General features: G+C 41.1%; 1 protein-coding gene across 1 annotated transcript in view; it reads right to left on the reverse strand.

The window, feature by feature from the left end:
• ARHGAP5 (Rho GTPase activating protein 5) overlaps positions 1–15,100 on the reverse strand; it is a 487,952-nt gene that overhangs the window by 37,042 nt on the left and 435,810 nt on the right. Inside the window, exon 6 of the mRNA XM_053697926.1 lies at positions 11,378–11,483. Coding sequence (XP_053553901.1) covers positions 11,378–11,483 — 106 coding nt within the window. The remainder of the gene's footprint in view (positions 1–11,377; positions 11,484–15,100) is intronic.

Genomic DNA, 15,100 nt, shown 5'->3' on the forward strand with positions numbered 1-15,100 from the left:
AGTAGCTTGTATAAGAAGGATGGTTTGCATCTGGATATTAAAGGGACAGGAGTATTGAGTAAAGAATTTAAAGACTTTATTAGTAGCAATTTAAACTAATGAAGGGGGACAGAGTTAAGATACCCATCTGTCCCCCAGAGCACAAGACAGTCAACCAAATCTTAGATTCTTGTTTATTTAAGGAAAAAAAACATTACTTTTAGGAATAAGGCTTTGCATAATGTAGGCAGGGGTTGTATTGACCATGCAAAAGGATTTGAGAATTCTAGAAATATTCTACGTGCAATGTGCACAAATGCTCGCAGTTTAGTAAGTAAATTACCTGCACTTACTGCAATAATGATTCAAGATAAATTGGATTTAGTAGTTATAACAGAGACAGGGTACAATGACTCTCACGACTGGGAAACAGTCATACCTGGTTACATCTTGTTTAAAAAAAATAGAGTAGGGAAAAAGGGGGCGGAGTTGCTCTGTACGTGAAAGACAATATTAAAGTAACTGAAATTGTAGAAAAAAATGACAATGTAGAAAGTGTTTGGGTAACTATAGAAACTGAAGGGAAACAGGTGTAGAATAGGAGTAGTATATAGACCACCATTACAGGATGAAGCATCAGACAATTTATTCATTGACTAAATAGTCAAAATTACAATGAAGGGCAATGTTATAGTAGTGGGGGACTTTAATATGCCTGATGTAGACTGGGAAGTACCTGTTGCCAAATCAACTAGAAGTAAATATATCCTGGAATCTTTACAAGGGGAATCTCTTGAGCAACTAGTAAAAGAACCAACACGTAAAGGAACTATATTAGATTTAGTATTTACAAACAGTGATATAGTATCTGAGGTGTATGTGGGTGAGAACTTAGGCTCTAGTGATCATCAGACTGTATGGTTTAATATTCAGGCAAAGGTACTGTGCAACCATAGTAAAACAAAAGTCTTAGACTTTAGATCAACAGATTTTTCTTACATGGGCAGATACCTAGATGAATCCCTAAAAGGGATGGCACAGATTACAGGAGTAAAAGAACAGTGGGAATATTTTAAAAATGCTATTCTAGATGCAACTAAACACTGTATTAGGCTTGTTTGTAAAATAAAAAGAAAACCAATATGGTTTTCAAGAGAAGTAGCACATGCAGTTAAGACAAAAAAGACAGTCTATAAAAAATTCAAACTCACTGGCTCAGAAGAGGATAAAGAAAAATGGATAACCCATCAAAAGATGACAAAGCAGTTAACCAGAAAGGTTAAAGCTGATGCAGAAGAGAAAATAGCACAATCTGTAAAAAACGGTGACAAAACCTTCTTTAGATATATCAGTGAAAAGAGAAAAACTAACAGAGGGATAGTTGGACTCAAGAATGATGATAGAGTAGTGGAAGAAGATAAACAAATGGCAAACTGTTCAAATGATTACTTTTGTTCAGTCTTTACAACAGATGGTGAAGATAGTGAGATTCTATTAAGGGATGTTACTGTAAATAATAATGGGAGTAGTACTTTTCTTTTTACAGAGGAAGAGGTTTCAAGGGCTTTATCAAAAATAAAAGTAGATAAGTCTGTGGGTCCAGATAATATTCATCCAAGGGTTCTAAGTGAACTTCGATCCGTAATAGCTACTCCATTAGCTAATTTATTTAATCAGTCACTTCTAACAGGAGTTGTTCCAAAAGGCTGGAAAATTGCCAATGTAGTCCCTCTTCATAAAAAGGGTAGTAGGGAAGATTCTGCTAACTATAGGCCAGCCAGTTTGACCTCAATTGCACTGAAATTAATGGAAACTCTTTTAAAGGAAACACTTGTATCTTTCATTCAGGCAAACAACTTAGAAGACAAATGACAGCATGGTTTCACTGCTGGAAGATCATGCCAGACTAATCTAATTGATTTCTTTGACCATGTAACTAAAATAATAGACCAGGGAGGAGCCGTAGATGTTGCATATCTAGACTTTAGCAAAGCATTTGACACCGTCCCACACAAACTTATTCACAAAATGTATTGCCTTGGAATATATGCTAAGATTGTTAAGTGGGTAGAATGCTGGCTTAAAGATAGACAACAGAGGGTTTCAATTAATGGAGTACATTCAAATGAGGCATCAGTTACTAGTGATGTTCCCCAAGGGTCAGTTATTGGGCCTGTTTTGTTTAACATGTTCATAAGTGATATTGGAAGAAGGCTTAAGGGGAAGGTTTGCTTGTTTGCTGATGATACAAAAAATTGTAACACGGTAGATGTTCCAGGAGGAGTTGATCAAATGAACTGTGATATTAATAAACTAGAGGACTGGTCAAATAAATGGGATCTGAAATTTAATATTACCAAGAGCAAAATTATGCATATAGGATCCAAAAGCCCAAAGGCCAATTATAGTCTCAATGGTATATTACTGACTGTAATTAAAGAAGAAAGGGACTTGGGAATTATTATTTCAGATGTTTTAAAATTTGGTACACAATGCAGCAGTGCAGCCAGCAAGGCCAGTCAAATGCTTGGTTGCATTGGAAGAGGTTTTAGTAGCAGAAATAGCAAGGTTCTTATGCCCCTTTACAGATCATTAGTTAGACCAAATATGGAATACTGTGTACAGTTCTGGAGACCATATCTTCAGAAAGATATAAATAAACTAGAAGCTGTCCAAAGGAGGGCTACTAAAATGGTACATGGTCTAAAAAATAAAACGTACAAAAAAAGACTCTATGATCTAAATATGTATAGCTTAGAGGATAGAAGGGAAAGAGGTGACATGATTGAAACCTTCAAATATATGAAGGGAATTAATGAAATAGAAGCTGAAAGCATTTTTCACAAAAAAATAAATGCCAAAACAAGGGGTCCCAATCTAAAGTTAGAGGATAGCAGATCAGGAGAAATTTGAGGAAGCATTTTTTTTTTACAGAAAGGGTGGTGGATTCATGGAATAAACTTCCATTTGAGGTGGTAAACACAAAGACTGTAAAGGAATTTAAAAATGCCTGGGACATGCATAAGGCTATCCTAAGGAAAAAGTAACATGTAATATGGGTAGACTTGATGGGCCTTTTTGGTTTTTATCTACCGTCAAATTCTATGTTTCTATGGACACTGAATCTATCTGGAAACCTAAAAAACAGAATTTATGTTTACCTGATAAATGTCTTTCTCCTACGGTGTATCCGGTCCACGGCTTCATCCTTACTTGTGGGATATTCTCAATCCCTACAGGAAGTGGCAAAGAGAGCACACAGCAGAGCTGTCCATATAGCTCCCCTCAGGCTCTGCCCCCCCAGTCATTCGACCGACGGTTAGGAGAAAAAGGAGAACCATAGGGTGCAGTGGTGACTGTAGTTTACAAAAATAAAATTTAAACCTGACCAAATGCCAGGGTGGGCCGTGGACCAGATACACCATAGGAGAAAGAAATTTATCAGGTAAACATAAATTCTGTTTTCTCCTACATTGGTGTATCTGGTCCACGGCTTCATCCTTACTTGTGGGAACCAATACCAAAGCTTTAGGACACGGATGAAGGGAGGGAACAAGTCAGGTAACCTAAACGGAAGGCACCACACTGCTTGTAAAACCTTTCTCCCAAAAATAGCCTCCAAAGAAGCAAAAGTATCGAATTTGTAAAATTAGGCAAATGTATGCAGTGAAGACCAAGTCGCTGCCTTACAGATCTGTTCAACAGAAGCCTCATTCTTGAAAGCCCATGTGGAAGCCACTGCTCTAATAGAGTGAGCTGAAATTCGTTCAGGAGGCTGCCTTCCAGCAGTCTCATAAGCCAACCGGATGATGCTTTTCAGCCAGAAAGACAGAGAGGTCGCAGTCGCCTTTTGACCTCTCCTCTTGCCAGAATAGACGACAAAAAAGGACGATGTTTGTCTGAAGTCTTTAGTTGCTTTTAGATAAAACTTCAAAGCACGAACCACATCAAGATTGTGTAACAGACGTTCCTTGTTAGAAACTGGATTAGGACACAGAGAAGGAACAACTATTTCCTGGTTAATATTCTTATTGGAAACCACTTTTGGAAGAAAACCAGGCTTGGTACGTAAAACGACCTTATCTGTATGAAACACCAGATAGGGTGAATTACACTGCAAAGCAGACAATTCAGAAACTCTTCTAGCAGAAGAAATAGCAACCAAAAACAAAACTTTCCAAGATAGTAACTTAATATCTATGGAATGTAGAGGTTCAAACGGAACCCCTTGAAGAACTGTAAGAACTAAATTTAGACTCCATGGAGGAGCCACAGGTCTGTAGACAGGCTTGATTCTGACTAAAGCCTGTACGAACGCCTGAACATCTGGCACGGCTGCCAGACGCTTGTGCAACAAAACAGACAGAGCAGATATCTGTCCTTTTAGGGAACTTGCTGACAGACCTTTCTCCAATCCTTCTTGGAGAAAAGATAGTATCCTTGGAATCCTAATCTTACTCCATGAGTAACCCTTGGATTCGCACCAGCAAAGATATTTCCGCCATATCTTATGGTAAATTTTCCTGGTGACAGGCTTTCTAGCCTGAATCAGAGCATCTATAACTGATTCCGAAAACCCACGCTTAGCTAGAATCAAGCGTTCAATCTCCAAGCAGTCAGTTGCAGAGAAACTAGGTTTGGATGTTCGAATGGACCTTGGATTAGAAGGTCCTGCCTCAAAGGTAGCTTCCATGGTGGAACCGATGACATATTCACCAGGTCTGCATACCAAGTCCTGCGTGGCCATGCAGGAGCTATTAGAATTACCGAAGCCTTCTCCTGTTTGATCCTGGCTACTAGCCGGGGGAGAAGAGGAAACGGTGGAAAGACATAAGATAGATTGAACGACCAAGGCGCCACTAAGGCATCTACCAATGTCGCCTTGGGATCCCTGGACCTGGACCCGTAACGTGGAACTTTGGAGTTCTGACGTGACACCATCAGATCCAGATCTGGAAGGCCCCATAGTGGAGTTAACTGGGCAAAAACCTCCGGGTGAAGTTCCCACTCCCCCGGATGGAAAGTCTGACGACTTAGATAATCCGCTTCCCAGTTGTCCACTCCTGGGATGTGAATTGCTGATAGATGGCAGGAGTGATCCTCTGCCCATTTGATGATCTTGGATACCTCCCTCATCGCCAGGGAACTCTTTGTTCCTCCCTGGTGATTGATGTACGCTACAGTCGTCATGTTGTCCGACTGAAATCTGATGAATTTGGCCTCCGCTAGTTGAGGCCATGCCTGGAGCGCATTGAATATCGCTCTCAATTCCAAAATGTTTATCTGGAGAAGAGATTCTTCCCGAGACCAAAGACCCTGAGCTTTCAGGGACTCCCAGACCGCACCCCAGCCTAAGAGGCTGGCGTCGGTCGTGACAATGATCCACTCTGGTCTGCGGAAACTCATTCCCTGAGACAGGTGATCCTGAGACAACCACCAGAGGAGTGAGTCTCTGGTTTTCTGGTCCATTTGTATCTGGGGAGACAAATCTGCATAATCCCCATTCCACTGTTTGGGCATGCACAGTTGCAGTGGTCTTAAATGAATTCGAGCAAAGGGAACCAAGTCCATTGCCGCAACCATAAGTCCTATTACCTCCATGCACTGAGCTATGGAGGGTTGAGGAATGGATTGAAGAAATCGACAAGTGTTTAAAAGTTTTAACTTCCTGACCTCCGTCAGAAAGATCTTCATTTCTACCGAGTCTATTATTGTTCCCAGGAAGGGAACCCTTGTGAACGGGGACAGAGAACTCTTTTCTATGTTCACCTTCCACCCGTGAGACCTTAGAAAGGCTAGAACAATGTCCGTATGAGCCTTTGCTTTGTGAAAGGACGACGCTTGTATTAAGATGTCGTCTAGGTAAGGTGCTACTGCAATGCTCCTTGGCCTTAGCACCGCTAGAAGGGACCCTAGCACCTTTGTGAAAATTCTGGGGGCAGTGGCCAATCCGAAGGGAAGAGCCACGAACTGGTAATGCTTGTCCAGAAAGGCGAACCTTAGGAACTGATGGTGATCTTTGTGGATAGGAATATGCAGGTACACATCCTTTAAGTCCACGGTAGTCATATATTGACCCTCCTGGATCATTGGTAAAATTGTCCGAATGGTTTCCATTTTGAATGATGGAACTCTGAGGAATTTGTTTAGGATTTTTAAATCCAGAATTGGCCTGAAAGTTCCTTCCTTTTTGGGAACTACAAACAGGTTTGAGTAAAAACCCAGTCCTTGTTCTGCTGTTGGAACTGGGTGTATCACTCCCATTTTTAAAAGGTCTTCTACGCAATGTAAGAATGCCTGTCTCTTTATCTGGTCTAAAGATAAGCGAGACATGTGGAACCTTCCCTTTGGAGGAAAGTCCTTGAATTCTAGAAGATACCCCGAGAGACAATTTCTAGTGCCCAGGGGTCCGGAACATCTCTTGCCCAAGCCTGAGCAAAGAGAAAGTCTGCCCCCTACTAGATCCGGTCCCGGATCGGGGGCTACCCCTTCATGCTGTCTTGGTAGCAGCAGCAGGCTTCTTGGCCTGTTTACCCTTGTTCCAGCCTTGCAATGGTTTCCATGCTGGTTTGGGCTGGGATGCGTTACCCTCTTGCCTAGTGGCTGTAGAGGTAGAAGCCGGTCCGTTCCTGAAATTGCGAAAGGAACGAAAATTAGACTTATTTTTAGCTTTGAAAGGTCTATCCTGTGGAAGGGCATGGCCCTTTCCCCCAGTGATATCTGAAATAATTTCTTTCAACTCTGGCCCGAATAGGGTCTTACCCTTGAAAGGAATATTAAGCAATTTTGTTTTGGACGACACATCCGCCGACCAAGATTTTAGCCAAAGCGCTCTGCGCGCCACGATTGCGAAACCAGAATTTTTTGCCGCTAATTTAGCTAACTGCAAAGCGCCATCTGTAATGAAAGAATTAGCCAACTTCAGGGCGTGAATTCTGTCCATGACTTAATCATAAGAAGTCTCCTTCTGGAGCGAGTTTTCTAGTTCCTCAAACCAAAAAGCAGCTGCAGTGGTTACAGGAATAATGCAAGAAATTGGTTGAAGAAGAAAACCTTGTTGAACAAAAATTTTCTTAAGTAAACCTTCTAATTTTTTATCCATAGGATCTTTGAAAACGCAACTGTCTTCTATTGGTATAGTCGTGCGCTTAGCTAGCGTTGAAACTGCCCCTCTACCTTAGGGACCGTCTGCCACGCGTCCCTTCTGGGGTCAACAATTGGGAACATTTTCTTAAATATAGGAGGGGGAACAAAAGGTACACCTGGCTTCTCCCACTCCTTATTCACGATATCCGCCACCCTCTTAGGTATCGGAAATAGTACATACCAGCACTATTTTAAAATAACAAACACTTGATTGAAGAATAAAAACTACATTTAAACACCAAAAAAACTCTTAGCCATCTCCGTGGAGATGTTGCCTGTGCAACGGCAAAGAGAATGACTGGGGTAGGCGGAGCCTAGGAGGGATCATATGACCAGCTTTGCTGGGCTCTTTGCCATTTCCTGTTGGGGAAGAGAATATCCCACAAGTAAGGATGACGCCGTGGACCGGACACACCTATGTTGGAGAAAAGGTTACTGTCTTTTTAAATAATAAAAGTGCACACTTTATTACTGAAACATCAAAAAACCATCAAATAAACATCCGATTTTAATGAAATTTTGTCTTAATGCTTTGAAAAGATTGCACACAAATTTTCAGACCAATTAACCCCTAAATGCCCAAACCGGAGCTAATAACAGCAGTTAACCGGTTAAAAACACTACAGTACAATGCCACAGCCTCTACTGTGGCTTTTACCTTCCTTAGGGATTATTTAAGTAGGAAATAAGCCTCTCTGAAGTCCTTTCTGATGTCTCTGGACTCCCCACGTGAAGCTGCATGAACTGCCTAGTGAAAACAACTGCGCAATTGAGGCGCGAAAATGAGGCCTCCTACCTCTTCATTCCAGAGTGGAGGGGCCTTTTAGACTAGATTAGGTGTCCAAATAAGTGCCAGGCGCAATATTAAACCCCATAAGTGTTTCAAAGTCTGAAAAAACACCTTATTTATACTGAAAACATGCTAAAAAGCAATCGATTTAGCCCACAATAGTGTCAACCAGCATAGAGCCCTTAATATAAGCCATCATTTTGTACAGAGTCTAAGAAAAATGGCTTACCTATCCCTGAGGGGATTTCTGACAGTCTTCTAGCATTACTTGGTCTTGTTAGAAAAATGACTGATCATACCTGAAGCAGTTAAGCCTGCAAACTGTTCCCCCCAACTGAAGTTCTCTGGTGTTCAACAGTCCTGCGTGGGAACAGCAATGGATTTTAGTTACTGGTGCTAAAATCATATTCCTCTCAGCAGAAATCTTCATCACTTTTTGCTGCAGAGTAAATAGTACAAGCCGGCACTATTTTAAAATAACAAACTCTTGATAGAAGAAATAAAAAACTGCAACTAACACCACATACTCTTTACCACCCCCGTGGAGATGCTACTAGTTAGAGCAGCAAAGAGAATGACTGGGGGGCGGAGCCTGAGGGGAGCTATATGGACAGCTCTGCTGTGTGCTCTCTTTGCCACTTCCTGTAGGGATTGAGAATATCCCACAAGTAAGGATGAAGCCGTGGACCGGATACACCAATGTAGGAGAAAGGTGACACTTGTCTGAGGAATCAAGAAACTCTTTGGTAAATTGGTCCTCCAACCATGTCTTTGAAGGAACAACACTAGTTGATTTGTGTGAGATTTGGCTAAATGTAAATACTGAGCTAGTACCAAGATAGCGTCCAAATAAGGAAACAACGCAATACCCTGCTCTCCTATTACAGATAGAAGGGCACCGAGAACCTTTGAAAAGATCCTTGGAATAATTTCAATCTGTCCCCCACCAGCTGAACTGGAATGAGGGCTGCACCTTCATGCAGACTTGGGGGCTGGCTTTGGTTTCTTAAAAGGCTTGGATTTATTCCAACTTTAAGAAGGTTTCCAATTGGAACCAGAGTCTTTAGGGGAGGGATTGGTTTTCTGTTCCTTATTCTGTCGAATAGAACGAAAACTATTAGAAGCTTTAGATTTTTCCCTTAGATCTTTTATCCTGAGGCAAAAAACTCCCTCCCCCCCAATGATAGTTGAAATAATTGAATCCAACTGAGAACCAAATACATTGTTACCTTGGAAAGAAAGAGATAGTAATCTAGACTTAGATACCATGTCAGCATTCCAAGATTTAAGCCATAAAGCTCTACTAGCTAAAATAGCTAAAGACATAGATTTAACATTAATTTTGATGTCAAAAATAGCATCACAGATAAAATGATTAGCATGTTCAAGCAAACGAACAATGAGAGTCAAATCAGGATCTGTTTCCTGTTGCGCTAAGTTATCCAACCAAAAGGTTGATACAGCTGCAACATCAGCCATAGCAATGGAAGGCCTAAGAAGATATCCAGAATATAAATAAGCTTTCCTTAGATACGATTCAAGTTTCCTATCGAAAGGATCTTTAAAAGAAGTACTGTCTTCCATAGGAATAGTAGTATGTTTGGCAAGAGTAGAAATAGCCCCATCAACTTTGGGGATTTTTTTTAGAAATAGCAACAGGAACTGGAAAAACCTCATGAGTAACCACAGGAGGTTTATAAACAGAATTTAAACGTTTACTAGTTTTGATATCAAGAGGACTAGATTCCTCAATATCCAAAGTAACCAACACTTCTTTTAACAAGGAAAAAATATACTAAATCTTGAAAAGATAAGTAGATTTATCAGTGTCAATGTCTGAGGTAGGATCTTCTGAATCAGAGAGATCCTCATCAGAGGAGGATATTTCAGTATGTTGTCGGTCATTAGAAATTTCATCAATTTTATGAGAAGTTTTAAAAGACCTTTTACGTTTATTAGAAGGCGGAATAGCAGACAAAGCCTTCTGTATCGCATCAGCAATATAATTTTTCATATCAACATGGATATCATGTACATTAGATGTTGAAGAAACAGCAGAAACGGTACTGATGGAAAAGTTTTTTGCGTGAAAAAGCTTATCATGACAACGGTTACATACTACAGCTGGAGATATAATCTCAGTTAATTTACAACAGATACACTTAGCTTTGGTAGAACTGTGATCAGGCAGCAGGGTTCCAACAGTTACTTCTCAGACAGGATCAGATTGAGATATCTTGCAAAATGCAAAAGAAAAAACAACATTAAAGCAAAATTTACAATTTCCTTATATGGTTTCAGGAATGGGGAAAAAATGCAAACAGCATAGCCCTCTGAGCATATGGAAGGCAAGAGGCATATAAGAAGTGGGGTGGAAAATAAACTATTTTTTTTGGCGCCAAATATGCCGCACAACGCAAAAGGAAATTGAAATTTTTTTTTCGCGCCAACAACAACTTGCGTCATCACAGACGCAACCTCGTGCAAGGAACCCTGGCGTCAACCAAGTCGTACCTCTAACGCCAAGAATGACGTAATAACAGAATTTTGCACCCTTGCGAGCCTAATTTTGCCCGCAAAATTAAAAGAAAAGCAGTCAATTTGAAAAAAAGAACTATACCCCAGGTAAGACAAATAACTACCTAAACATGCTTCCAAAACTAAAAATGACAGTCTGCAAAAGGAAATATACATAGACCTGACTCATTGCAAATATAAGTAAAATACATATATTTAAAACTTTATATTAATACATAAAGCGCCAAACTATAGCTGAGGGTGTCTTAAATAGGAAAAACACCCATCCACATAAAGCAGATAGCCAAACCAGTACTGAAAAAGTATCAGCAGAGGTAACGGTATATAAGAGTATATCGTCGATCTGAAAAGGGAGGTAGGAGATGAATCCCCACGACCGATAACAGAGAACCTTTGAAAAGATTTCCCGTGAGGAAAACCATAAAATCAATAGGAGATACTTCCTACACATCGATCTGACAAACACTGTACTCAGAGGAATTGGGCTGCAAAATGCTTAGAAGCGCTTATCATAGAAGAAATCATATAAATCGAGCACAAACTTACTTCACCACCTCCATAGGAGGCAAAGTTTGTAAAACTGAATTGTGGGTGTGGTGAGGGGTGTATTTATAGGCATTTTGAGGTTTGGGAAACTTTGCCCCTCCTGGTAGGATTGTATATCCCATACGTATCTATCTTATGGACTCTTGCCAATTTCATGAAAGAAAAATAATGTATCTCCTGGACACAGTCAGCCCATTTCTAAAACAAAAATTATAATTTGCTCATAGCTGAACACAAAATATTAAATGTTCAGGAGCACAGTATAAGACTCTACTAAACAAAACCAAGGAGCAATATGTTTAAGCCAACAATAGTATTCTTAGTAAAGTACTTTGTAAAAAGCTCCCTACTCCCAGCTTCTGTCCACTTGATACACACCTGTTGAGGTGAGTAATGATGAATTTGAAAACCTCATAGTTCACAAGAGGGAAGCTTCTTAATATATCTTTTAGGACCTGAAGTCGTTCCACCTTCTCCGGAATTTCTGTAGGAAAAGTAAAATAGTTTCAATTTATATTTATATTGTCATTTATATAATGAATCTAAAGAAACAGTCTCTACTCCAGAATTTGTATTGTTTAAAAAGATAGATAATCCTTTTATTACCCATTTTTGCACAGCCAACATGGTTATATTAGTATACTTTTACCTCTGTGATTACCTTGTATCTAAGCTTCTAGAGACTGCTCCCTTATTTCAGATTTTTTTTGACAGACTTGCATTTTATCCAATCAGTGCCCTCTCCAAAGGCTTGAGCACAATGTTATCTATGTGGCACACCTAACACCCACTAGCTGTGAAAAACTGACAAATACATTCAGATAAGAGCTTAGAAATTAGCATATGAGCCTACCTAGGTTTAGCATTCAACTAAGAATACCAAGAGAACAAAGCAAATTTAATGATAAAAGTAAATTGGAAAGATGTTTAAAATTACAGGCCCTATCTGAATCATGAAAGTTTTATTTTGACTAGACTGTCTCGTGTACAATCACACAAAATGTTTTATATTGAACACATAAATACCCCTAATTATTGGGTAAGTCTTTATTTCCACCGACTTCATGGGACATTTATATTCTGTTGTCCAGATAATAATGAATTTTATAAAGTAAATTTTTTTATTTTTTTCCACAACTGCATGGTTCAGACTCCTTACAACTGAACCATTACCAAAGCTTTTGTTCCACATGAAAGAGGTAGGAGAACTATAAATATCTACTATATTAGGGATTACCACATGAAGGAAACAGGAGTGCATTTAATGTCTGCTGTATTAAAATAAAGTATTTTACCCATTTATTCAAGGTAACTTGCACAAAGGGAGAATTTTGTATATCAATAAGCCCTTAATTTGAAATATTAAGGAATGTGTCTAACTGGACAGGTTACAAGTATGGCTGAGCAGATCCATATAGAGCTGGCAGCATTGGATTGCTTAATATCTAGATCAAAAATGAAAAGCCTAGTTGGGCCACTTACTACATCCATTTTGTACAAGAGAGCTAATATGTGTCCAAAAGAAGAAAAAACGCCATAAATTATGCTTACCTGATAATTTAATTCCATCGTGGGGAGGAGAGTCCACTGCTTCATTCGTCACTTGTGGGAATTAAGAACCTGGCCACCAGGAGGAGGCAAAGACACCCCAGCCAAAGGCTTAAATACCTCCTCCACTTCCTTCATCCTCCTGCCAAGGAACAGTAGGAGAAATATTGGGGTATAAATGGTGCCAGAAGAACAAAAATAAATTTAGGTCCGCCCACCACAAAACAGGCGGGTGCAGTGGACTCTCCTCCCCACAATGGAAATTAAATTATCAGTTAAGCATAATTTATGTTTTCCATCTAAAGGGGAGGAGAGTCCACTGCTTCATTCATCACTTGTGGGAAACAATACCCAAGCTCTAGAAGACACTGAATGAAAAAAAAAAACGGGAGGGTAAAGGAGCCTATACTGAGGGCACCACAGCCTGCAGAACCTCTCCCCCAAAAGCTGCTTTCATCGAAGCAAAAACGTCAAATTTGTAACATTTTGCAAAAGTATGCAAGTATGACCAGCCTTACAAATCTGCTCCATAGAAGCCTCATTCTTAAAGGCCCAAGAGGAGGCCACTTCACTAGTCGAATGAGAAGTAATTCTCTGAGGAGGCTTGTGTCCTGATGTCTCATAAGCCAGACGGATCATACTCCTCAAACAAAAAGATAGAGAAGTTGCAGAGGCTCTCTGCCCCATGCGCCTTCCAGAGTACACAACGAATAAAGACGACGTCTGTCTGAACTCCTTCGTGGCTTGAAGATAAAACTTCAAGGCCCTAACCACATCCAGATTATGAAGTAACCTCTCCTTTGAAGAGGAAGGAACCACTATTTCCTGGTTAATGTTACGACTCAACACTACCTTGGGAAGTAATCCCAAACCGGTTCGCAGAACGGCTTTGTCAACATGAAAAACTAAGTAAAGAGGCTCAAATTCTAAGGCCGCCAACTCAGAGACTATGCATGCCGAAGCAATAGCCAACAACAACAGGACCTTCCATGAGAGAATCTTAATGTCCAGGGCATGCACAGGCTCAAACGTAGCCCTCTACAAAACCTTAAACACCAAGTTTAAGCTCCAGGAGGAGCCGGATTCCTGAATACCGGTCTAATCCTAGCCAGAGCCTGATCAAAGGACCGAATGTCAGGAAGCTCTGCAAGCTTCTTATGCAACAGTACCGATAAAGATGAGATCTGTCCCCTTAGGGAACTGGCGGCAAGACCATTATTATCCAGACCATTCTGGAGGAAGGCCAAAATCCTGGATACCTTGACCTTGTGCCATGGGTATCCTCGTTCCTCACACCAGGACAAGTAGGTCCTCCATACCTTGTGGTAGATGTGTCTAGTGACCGACTTCCTGGCCTGGACAAGAGTGTCGATCACTCTCTCAGTAAAACCTCTTTTGGCTAAGACTAGGCGTTCAATCACCACGCAGTCAGCCTCAGAGAATCAAGATTTTGATGTAGAAAAGGACCTTGAAATAGCAGATCCTTGCGACAAGGTAACTTCCATGGCGGATATGACGACATTGCCACTAGATCCGCAAACCATGTTCTCCGCAGCCACGACGGAGCAATCAGAATAGCCGAAGCTTGCTCCTGTTTGATGCGGGCCACAACTCGAGGTAGAAGAGGCAACGGTGGAAATATGTAGATTAGGTTGAAGTCCCAGGGTACCGCCAAGGTGTCCATCAGTTCCGCCTGGTGATCCCTGGATCGCGACCCGCATCTGTGTAGCTTGCAATTGAGTCTTGATGCCATGAGAACTATTTCCGGCGTCCCCCATCTGCTGCAGATTTCCGCAAACATCTCGGGGTGGAGAGACCATTCCCCTGGATGAAACGTCTGTCTGCTCAGAAAATCCGCTTACCGGTTTACACCCGAAATGTGGATCGCTGAGAGCGAACAATTGTGAGTCTCTGTCCATTCCAGAATCCGAGATACTTCCCTCATTGCTAGTGAGCTTCTCGTCCCCCCCTGGTGGTTTATGTAAGCCACCAAGGTGATGTTGTTCAATTGGAATCTGATGAATTGGGACGACCCCAGAGGGGGCCAAGCCTTCAGTGCGTTGAATATCGCTCGAAGTTCCAGAATATTTATAGGTAGACTCGATTCCTCTCAAGTCCATCTACCTTGTGCCTTTCTGGCACCCCAAACTGCTCCCCATCCTGATAGACTAACAACCGTGGTTACAATCTCCCAGGATGGTCTCAGGAAGGAAGTCACCTGAGACAACTGGCCCGGTCAGGTCCACCAAGACAGGGACTCCCTTACCGGTCTGTCCAGAGATAACTGTTGGGCCAAATCTGAATGATCGCCGTTCCATTTTCTCAACATGCACAGCTGAAGAGGTCTGAGATGGAACCTGGCGAAGGGGATGACATCTATGATGGATACCATGAGGCCGATTACCTCCATACATTTGGCCACAGATTCCCTGGAGGATGTCTGCAGGGCTAGACAGTTGGACGCAAGCAGTCTCTGGTCTGTCAGAAATATCTTCATTGTAGAAGAATCTAGTTGCTGGGGACCAATGAACTCTTTCCTTCGTTTATCTTCCA

The sequence above is a fragment of the Bombina bombina genome, chromosome 1, assembly GCF_027579735.1.
Source record: "Bombina bombina isolate aBomBom1 chromosome 1, aBomBom1.pri, whole genome shotgun sequence".
Classification (NCBI taxonomy): Eukaryota; Metazoa; Chordata; class Amphibia; order Anura; family Bombinatoridae; genus Bombina; species Bombina bombina.